Raw genomic sequence first — 9,808 nt, forward strand, 5'->3', positions numbered from 1 at the left:
AAGAGCCAAATATCTCTTATCCTGGACACGCTGTGTCCCCAGAAGAAGAAGAAGAAAGAAGAAGAAAGAAGAAGAAAGAAGAAGAAGAAGAAAGAAGAAGAAAGAAGAAGAAGAAGAAGAAGAAGAAGAAGAAGAAGAAGAAGAAGAAGAAGAAGAAGAAGAAGAAGAAGAAGAAGAAGAAGAAGAAGAAAGGAAATTGAGAAAAGCCTCAAGCCTCAAGAGCCAAATATCTCTTATCCTGGACACGCTGTGTCCCCTAAGCTCCCCGCCCCCCCGCCCGCCCGCCGCACTGGTTTGGATGTCATCGTTCAAACTGAAAGAGAACTCTGTTGCTCTAAATATTCTCATGGGCCTTAACCCTGCCTCAGTCACCCCGCACTGCATGTCACAAACCTTACACCAGGTGAGCCCGACTTGGCTCCTGACCAAAAAGTAACATTATGTCTGGGCCTCACCTGTTGGCGGGACGTAGGCCCGGGCCGGAGGCCGCAGAGCTGGCCCCGGCCACACTGAGATGGAGGGGTCCCTGAGAGGCCAGTCCGAGAGACCGCGCCACCGGTCCCTCAGCCGGGGGTAGATTCGCCACATCGTGCCCAAGGGCCTGGGTGGACTCATACGTGAAAAGAGAGTACAGGAATAGAGCGAAGAGAGCCTTCTTTGGCTCTGTACGGAAACCCCTCACCAAGGTTTTCAAAGCCCTCAGTCGCCTCAGCACGCCGCCATCTTCCTAGTGACACCTACGGCGCGCCGTCGCAGCCGCGCGCGCCCTGCGCCCCGCCCCCGCCCCCGTCAATCAGCATCATAAGCGTGCTCGCCCCGCCCCCTCCATGCCGCGCCACGGGAAGAAAACTACAAGTCCCAGAGGGCCGTTCGCGCACTGCGCCACGTGCTTTCTCTGTCCGCCAATGGGCGGAAGCGCCGCGTGAGCTTGCTCCCGCCTCTCCGACGCGCCCGCGCCAATTGGAAGCTGCAGAGTGTGTGTGTTTGTGTGTGTGTGTGTGTGTGTGTATGTGTGTGTCTGTGTGTGTGTGTTTGTGTGTGTGTGTGAGTGTGTGTGCGTGTGTGTGAGTGTATGTGTGTGCGCGCGCGTGTGTGTGTATATGAGTGAATGTGTGCACGTGTGTGTGTGTGCGTGTGTGTGTGAGTGTGCGCCCGCGAGGGCGAGTGGGAAGGGGGACCCAGCTCAGGACAGGGAGGCCCTTCTTGCAGGTCTCGGGGTCCAGGTGGCGACACGAGAGCTCGGTCAGCCGGCAGCGGGCGGGTGGTTCCCCGGCCCCTCCCCCGCGCGTGCGCGCCCGGGTCCGCCCTCCCCGCAGCTTCGGCTCCCGCGCGGCGGCGGCGGCGGTTCCTTCCCCCTCCCCCAGCCCTGGCTCCGGGGGACCCCGCGATGCCGGTCCGCACCGAGTGTCCCCCGCCGGCGGGTGCGTCAGCCACATCCGCGGCCTCACTCATCCCGCCGCCGCCCATCAACACCCAGCAGCCCGGCGTGGCCACCAGCTTGCTCTACAGCGGCTCCAAGTTCCGTGGCCACCAGAAGAGCAAGGGGAACTCGTACGACGTAGAGGTGGTGCTGCAGGTGAGCGCCAGGCGGCAAGGCCGAGCCCGAGGGCCTCCTCGCGGCGCTCACGGGCCGGGCCTGCCCTGGGCTCCTCGAGCCCTCAGCCGCGGACCAGGCCCTCACTGCCGGGGCCTCCTGCACCCGGCGCCTCCCACCGGGACCTGCCCAGCTGATGTCACACTCTCGAACCCTACCCCTAAGCCCCCCCTAGACTCAGAGCCTGTAGCGGCCAGCCTCCGACAGACCCCGAAGACTGTCCCACACTTAGAGCCTTTGACTCGCCCGCTTGGGATCCGGAAGCACCCCCATGACTAGCCGTCCTTTTAGCCTGGGTCGGTTCTTCCCAAGTCCTGTCCTCCCTATACCAGCCAGCCCTCCCACCAGTCCCTGTCGGATCCTGAAAAACTCTCCATTGGCTGCCCCAAACTCAGTAGTACCTCTCGGTAGCGACCAGTGTCACATTCTCCCAGAATGAAGCTTTTCCTCTGACCCCCCCCTCCCCAACTCCATCCTGAGTGCCAGGGACCTTGCTCCTTAGGAGAACTCAGCCCACGCCTGACTAGGGCGAGGTGGGCAACCTCCCTCCATTGGCCGAGGCAACCCACAGAGGTTGAGGCTCCCCAAAGACCCGGTACTCACGCCCAAATATCTCCAGTTGCACCACTTAGTGTTAAGACCTTGTCTCCCCGAGCCTTTCAGTACCAAAGCCGGGTGTCAGTCAGTTCAGAGTCATCTCCTGCTGCTACACTATGCTTCCTGCCCCAGGTTTCTTACCCTACCCTACGCTGTGGCTACTTCCCATCCCTGGCAGTCCCCCTGGCCTCTCCCCCAGACCTCGCACCTTGATCTAACTGGTTGCTATTGCTGGCTGTAGTGTTGCTGATTTTTATCTACATAGCTCCAGAGTTTCCTCCCACCCTCAGATGCCCAAGTACTGGGAAATCTAACCCAGTTTTGTTTTGTGTCCACTTACCTCCCCCTATTTGACCTGGATATCTGAGTACTGGCTGGTGACTGCCAGTCCCTGAACAACTTTGAAACTTCAGCTTCATCTGCTGTGGGCCTCTCTTTTCCAGAACTCCACCTCTTTCTCTCTCCCTTGAAGCTTTTCCCAACTGAAGGAGATTGGTGGGAGTAGACATTTCTCTTTCATCTCCCCTCTCTACAATACTGTTCTTTGTAGATATTAAACTGCCTGCCTGAAGACCTATTCCCTGTCCCACCTTGTGTGCATTTTCCTAATGCCACCCTCCTAGGTAGTCCCCAAGTCTTGTTCCTTGAAAGCCCTGCTAGAGGTTTAGAAGTGTGTGCTGCCCCAGGGAGATGTATAGTGAACATGTACACTGTCCACCACCCTTTGTTCTAATTTCCCATCTCGGATTCTTTTGAGGAAATAGATCTCCCACTCCAAAGACATGAGAGTGTCTCTCCTTCCTCACTGCAGCACCCTCATCAGCTCTTTTCTCTCTTACCATTTGTGGGAATAGCTCTCTCAGCTTTTTGTAATTTTTTTCCCATAAAGTTCTGTCTTGAACTACAGTATTTATTGTCATTGTAAAGCTGTGGCTGAGCTATTTCAAGTCTTGTTACCTACTGTGATAATCATTTTTTTCCTCAAGATGTGATACTATAGTATGAAAAAATTAGGCTTTTTGTTTTTAATTCATTCAATTAATTATAAAATTCTGGAAGTGAGTTCTCTGCATGGATCATGTTTGGAATGGCCCTGAATTATGCCTATTTACTGATTTCTGATATAATGGGTTAATAGCTGCCAGAGCAATCAGGTGTCAAAGGGAAGTCTGTTCCTATCATTTGTCTGTTCCCTACCTTGTCAGGGACCTTGTGAGTCAGTGGAAATAGTGATTGAGTCAGAGGCATGGTTTATAGGTATCAGGTAGCCCACATCCTTATATGGAATGCCTAGTTGTGGGAATGGTTGGTGGTCATGCCATGAAATGCTCCCCTAATCTCAGCCAGTGAGATTGTTGTTATGATCAGGTGGGGACATGAGAACTGTTATGTTAACTGGTCTTTCTCTAGACTCAGCCCTCTGAGAATAGTTCTGTCTTTCATAATTCTTCTTTCCTGGTCTTCTTGTTTTCACTTAAACTATTTTTAGGAAGCAGAATAATGTGGCAGTTAAAGGCATGGACTCTGAAGTCAAATCAATGACAGTATACATGCTTGTTCTTCTAAGTACTTTTGTTAAGATATACTCCACATACCATACTGTTTGCCTATTCAAGGTGTACCCTTAATGGTTTTTAGGATGTTCACAAAGTTATACAACTATCACCAGAGTTTAGAACATTTCTATTGCCCCAAAAGAAACCTTTGTACACCTTAACCATCACATTTACCAATCCTAGGCTAATCTTTTTCTGCAGATTTACCTATTCAGAGACCAGGTTTGGTAGTATTCACTTACAATTCCAAAATTCAGAAGGCCAGTATCTGGGCGGCAGAATGAGACCCATTCTCAAAAATGAACAAAAAACTTAGATTCATCTTTTACCTGTTCTGCAGATGTTGTAGAAATAGGCTCACGTAGTTTTCCTTTCGTGACCTGCTTCTCTACATAGCAAATATTCAGGGCTCACCCACGTCTCAGCACGTGTCAGTACTTCATTACTTTCTGTTGTTGCTCTTTGTAAATATTGCCTATATTTTGTCTAGCCATTGATCAGCTGATAGACTTTTAAGTTATCTCTACTTTGGGGCTGTTATCACTTCTGCTGTTGTGAACATTCATATACAGATTTTTGATTTTGAGGTGTACATCTCTGTATATTGCCTAGGTTAGCTTTGAACCCCTAACTCCAAGTGACCTTCCTACTTCCACTGTCCCAAGTACTAGGACTATATGTATATACTACCAGCCCAGCTGTATGCAAGTTTTTATGTGCACATAGTTTTGTTTCTCGTGAGTAAATATAGATAACCTAGAGATGGAATTTCTGGGGTTTATAGTATTTCTAGGTTTAATACTTTAGGAAACTACCAGTGGTTTATAAAGTGGTTACACCATTTTATATTTCCTCTGACAGCATATGAGGGCTGCAACTTCTTCACATCTTTACAAACTTTTTTGATTATAGTCTTCTCAGTGAGTATGAAATGGTATCTCATAGTCTTAATAGAAATGTCACAAAAGATGCCGTATGACTTTTCCTGTATTTTCAGAACAGTGGGGGGTGTACACATGCCTGTGAGTGCCAATGTGCTTATACACCTGGAGATTAAAGGTCTATATTAGGTGCCTTCCTCTATTGCTTTCCACCTTATTTTTTGAGACGGGGCTCTCACTGAACCTGAACTCACTGATTGGCTAGACTAACTGCCAGCAAATTCCAGGGACTGACTTGTCTGAGCCTCCCCAGCACTGGAATTACAGGTGTGCCCCACCTCACCTGGCTCTTTTGTATACTCAAAGTCCAAATTCAGATTCTTATACTTGCATAACAAGCACTTTAACAACTGAGTCATCTCAACAACCCCTAGAACACTGGTTCTCAACCTTACTAATGCTGTGACCCTTTAATACAATTCCTCATATTGTGGTAACCCCCAACCATAAAATTATTTTGTTGCTACTTCTTAACTGTAGTTTTGTTACTGTTACGAATTGTAAATATCTGATATTCAGGATACCTATAGTGACCCCTTTGGGGATCGCAACCCACATAGCGTCTTTTATTTCAAAATTCTAGTATAACAATTACTAAAAATATATGCAAGGTTCCAACAAGATCTTTTCCCCCTGTTCTATGACTATTTCCCTCTATGCCATCCCATAAGTCACCAGTAGTGTAAAGCCCAGGACCCTGTGAAAGGAATATTTTAAAAGAGTGGCTGTTAGACACAGCTGTGCTGAGAGGCCTCCTTGCTAAACATTTGCCTTGTTACCTTCACATTGAGATGTCAACCCCTTCACTGGTAAGAGCTGTGTGCATGTAGGGTGATTTTAGTTCACCCATCATCATCAAGATCAATTTGGGAAGAATGGGAAGGATGTGGTTGAATGGAGACCAGATAGAAATTCTGATTGATAAGCATGCAAATGTGAAGCAGTGTACACTTCAGTTTTTAATCTTATTAGCAAGTATTTCTTCCATCTGATAGCCTTTAGCTCTGAAAACCACAAACTGTATTGAGTTCTATAAGAACCACAAAAGTGAGCCAGGCAGTGGTGGCACATGCCTTTAATCCCAGCACTTGGGAGGCAGAGACAGGCGGATTTCTGAGTTCGAGGCCAGCCTGGTCTACAGAGTGAGTGTCAGGACAGCCAGGGCTACATAGAGAAACCCTGTCTCAAAAAAACAAAAACAAACAAACAAAAAAGAACCACAAAAGTAGGATTTAAGGCTTCAGGCTCAGAGTGGCCTTTAATAAAAAATTTTTGCTGAAGCATGTGAGTGAAGCAGCTGTGTTACCTAGTTCCGGTGCTAAGGCCAGCAAGTGAAGATGCTGAAATACTTTGGCAGTTTTTTGCATGGATTACCTCTGATGCCAGCACCAAGATGTGACAAACCTTTTGGCTTCATTGGAGCCTCCTTGCTTTGGTGCTGACATCGTCTGGCTAAATAGGTTCATTACAGTTCTTAAGAACTACTTTAATATTTGATTTGTGTTCGAGATGGAAACCTGATAGGTGGGGCTACAGAGATGGTTCAGCAGTTAAGAGCAGAGTGCTCTTGAGAGGACCCAAGTTCCCAGCACCCATGTCTGGAAGCTCACAGCTTGTCCCACAGCTCCAGGAGGCTGTGACACTGGCTTCTTTCATGTGCATATACTCACATATAGACATAGATAAAATTAAAAACAATAAAATCTTTTTTTTAGAATTTGATAGGTGCCATAAAACTTTTTTAGTTTCTTAGAAACCTCACTTAACACATATGCTCCAAGTGCCTCCGTGCTTTGTTTTGCTTTCAGAAGTTAATAGGCAGTTTCAGAGTTTATCATAATTAGAGTCACTTTAAGTAATGAATGCTGAAGCCCTCCCTGAGCTATTAGGCCCTGTTTGGGGAGAAAAAAAAGAGAAGGAAAGAAGGAAGAAAAGGGAGGGAGGGAGGAAGGAAAGAAAGGAAGGAAGGAAGAAAGGAAGAAAGAAAGAGAATTACAGAAAGAAGTATACGGGATCAATAAATGATCTACGGTCTGACATTAGCATATGGCTCCAGATCCTGGAATGGGTTAGCTCCATCTATCTTACTGGGCTGCCATCCCCAGCATTTCCTGGTCTATTTCTCCTGCTGGTCTCTTGGTATTCAGTCTCCTGAGACTGAATGCTGCATGTTGTTATTCCCACCATGAGAGAAAGGAAGAGACTCTTGTTCCACAGATGCCTGTTCAAATGTTAGTGCTCCTTCCGAAGCACTTAAATTTTTATTGGCCAGATTGGAGTCACTCATCCCTGCAGCTATGACTCACGGGTGTTGGGGGTCCATACCACTAAAAATGGCCAGGTCTTATAATCAGGGTAGGTACCAAAACAAAACCTAGGTTCTGCTAGCCTGATTCTTGTTGTGGTTGTTGTTGGTTTTTTGTTTTTTTTTCTTAAAGTTGGTTGTTAGCTGGGCAGTGGTGACGCACGCCTTTAGTCCTAGCACTTGGGAGGCAGAGGCAGGCAGATTTCTGAGTTCTAGGCCAGCCTGATCTACAGAGTGAGTTCCAGGACAGCCATGGCTACACAGAGAAACCCTGTCTTGAAAAACCAAAAAAAAAAAAAAAAGGTTGGTTGTCGAGTAGGCATCTGACAGTGTCTAAATGATTAATGACCTGTGGCTGCCAAGCCTTAAAATCTCCTTGCCCCTTCTACCTGTCTTAGGCTCAAAGTCCAGAGGCTACAGAAATGGCTCAGCAGCTAAGAGCTCTGCTTCTCTTCCAGAACCGTGGGTTTGATTCCCAACACACACATTGCAGCTCATAACCATATCTAATTGCAGTTCTAGGGGGTCTAATGTCATCTTCTGGCCTCCATAGGCATCAAGCATACATGTGGTACAGAAACATACATGTGGGGCTGGAGAGATGGCTCAGTGGTTAAGAGCATCAACTGCTCTTCCAGAGGTCATGAGTTCAGTTCCCAGCAATCAAATGGTGGCTCACAACCATCTGTAATGGGATCTGATGCCCCCTTTTGGTGTGTCTGAAGACAGCAACAGTGTACTCACATACATAAAATAAATAAATCTTTAAAAAGAAGTTTAAAAAAGAGAAAGAAACATACATATGGGCAAAACACTCATACACATTAAAACACAAAAAGTCCAAAACTCTAAGCCAGATATGGTAGCACACACTGTTAATCCCAGCACTAGAGGGGCAGAGGCAGGTAGATTTCTGTGAGTTGAAGCCAGTCAACTATATGGTGATACATGTCTTTGGGAGGAAAAAAAGTCTTTATGAAATAAGCCAAACCAACATTCATAAAATTTTGGGTGGCATCTGGGTTCATAATTAAAATTAATTACTTCTAACTCTTCATAAAATGTTATTCTCGTGCACACCTTTAATCCCAGTACTTGGGAAGCAGAGGCAGGCGGATTTCTGAGTTCCAGGCCAGCCTGGTCTACAGAGTGAGTTCCAGAACAACCAGGGCTATACAGAGAAATCCTGTCTTGAAAAACCAAAAAAAAAAAAAAAGTTATTCTTAAATATTCTGCTCATTTCATAAGGAAATAATTCAGGCTGAGGCTTAGGGTCAATAAGAGGGCAGGAAAAGCTCTCCCAAGCCAGTGACTGAGTAGCAGAGAGATGGAAATGATCTAGCAAGACACTTAGGGTTAATGATGGCTCTGGGAATACAGGAATATTGTGTATAACAATGCACACAATCTGCAAATGAGAGAGAAGTGTACAGAAAATGAACAAACAGGCAGTTCCAGAAGGCACATCTTGAAGGCCAAAGGGAGTGAGGGAGACCTGGGATATATATGTATGCCTGCATGTGGGAATGTGCACATGAATGCACATGCCCATGAAGGCCAAAAGGCGATGGATCCCCTAGGACTAGAGGTTCAAATGGTTGTGAACCACCTGATGTGTGTCCTGGCAACTAAACTTGGATCTTCTGGAAGAGCAGTAAATGCTCTTAATAACTGAGTCATTTCTCTAGCCCCTGAGATGATTTTCACTGTCAGTCAAAACTGAAGGTACCAAAGGCGGCTGAGGTTTGGATTGTGCTGGGTGCATGCTGACCACTGGTCTTACAGGATTTCTGAAGCACCCCAGGGGCTCATTTGTAAACACTGTCTTTTCTTTACAGCACGTGGACACTGGGAACTCTTACCTTTGTGGGTACCTGAAGATTAAAGGCCTTACAGAGGTAAGTGCTTCCTGCCAGATCTGGGATAGGAAAGTGAGTGGCCTGCTCAGCAGCTCAGAAAGTCCAGTACAGCCATCCCATGGTGTAATTCTTTTGATTATGTGGACCATAATCACTGCAGTTTTGATTGTCCATTTGCAAATGTACACAGTCACAATTTTTCCCCTTTGGTCCTCAGTGTAGAGGAAATGAAGACTCAGCATGCACTCCACTCAACCACTGAGCTACACCCACAGCCCTCGCAAATCACAGCATGACTGATTAGTCATTTATGATTGATCTTTGAGTCAGAAAAGCCTAGGTTGATCTCAAACTCGAGTTACGTGTCTCAACCTCTGGAATGCTAAGATTATAGCTATGTACTATCATATCTGGCAGTGTTAATTTTTAAGAAAAATTATGTAGACTAGAGAGATGGCTCAGCAGTTAAAAGTGCATGCTAACCAGATATCAAATCATAGCACTCACATAATAAGCTGTCATCAGGGCACTTTTTAAAAAAAGATTTATTTTACACATATTGGTGTTTTGTTTGCATTTACATTTGCACACCAGAAGGCATCAGGTCCCATGGAACTACAGATACAGACAGTTATACATGGTTGTGAACTGCCATGTAGGTGGTGGGACTTAAATGCAGGACCTCTGGAAGAGCAGTCAGTGTTACATAATCACCGAGCCATCTCCCCAGCCCTCCAGTGCACCTTTATAAACTCACCTCCAACGTAGGCAGAGACTAAAGGATCACTGGAGCTTGCTGGCTTCCCGCCTAGCCAAGAAAACACCAACTCTAGGTTCAGGAGGTGACCCTGTCTCAGAGAAATATGTAGAAAGTGATAGAAAAGAATGCTGGGCGGTGGTGGCACACGCCTTTGATCCCAGCACTTGGGAGGCAGAGGCAGGCGGATTTCTGAGTT

The 9,808-nt window shown here is 46.7% G+C and overlaps 2 protein-coding genes across 3 annotated transcripts in view; one reads left to right on the plus strand and one right to left on the minus strand.

Moving 5' to 3' along the window:
* The window catches only part of Atpaf2 (ATP synthase mitochondrial F1 complex assembly factor 2), a 17,706-nt gene extending 16,005 nt beyond the window's left edge, over positions 1–1,701 (minus strand). Inside the window, exon 1 of one of the 2 annotated variants that reach the window (XM_031351222.1) lies at positions 1,402–1,701. Coding sequence is in view for 1 of the 2 variants with exons in the window: in XM_031351220.1 (XP_031207080.1) it covers positions 456–615 (160 nt within the window). In the remaining variant the exon portion in view is untranslated. Of the gene's footprint in view, positions 1–455; positions 1,019–1,401 lie in introns of those variants that run through there. The other variant, XM_031351220.1, reaches the window with a different exon arrangement.
* The window catches only part of Gid4 (GID complex subunit 4 homolog), a 27,371-nt gene continuing 18,435 nt past the window's right edge, over positions 873–9,808 (plus strand). The window contains exons 1-2 of the mRNA XM_031351223.1: positions 873–1,576; positions 8,832–8,891. Of these exons, the coding sequence (XP_031207083.1) occupies positions 1,388–1,576; positions 8,832–8,891 (249 nt within the window). The 5' untranslated portion in view covers positions 873–1,387. The remainder of the gene's footprint in view (positions 1,577–8,831; positions 8,892–9,808) is intronic.

Source organism: Mastomys coucha, unplaced genomic scaffold (assembly GCF_008632895.1).
Source record: "Mastomys coucha isolate ucsf_1 unplaced genomic scaffold, UCSF_Mcou_1 pScaffold5, whole genome shotgun sequence".
Taxonomy (NCBI): domain Eukaryota; kingdom Metazoa; phylum Chordata; class Mammalia; order Rodentia; family Muridae; genus Mastomys; species Mastomys coucha.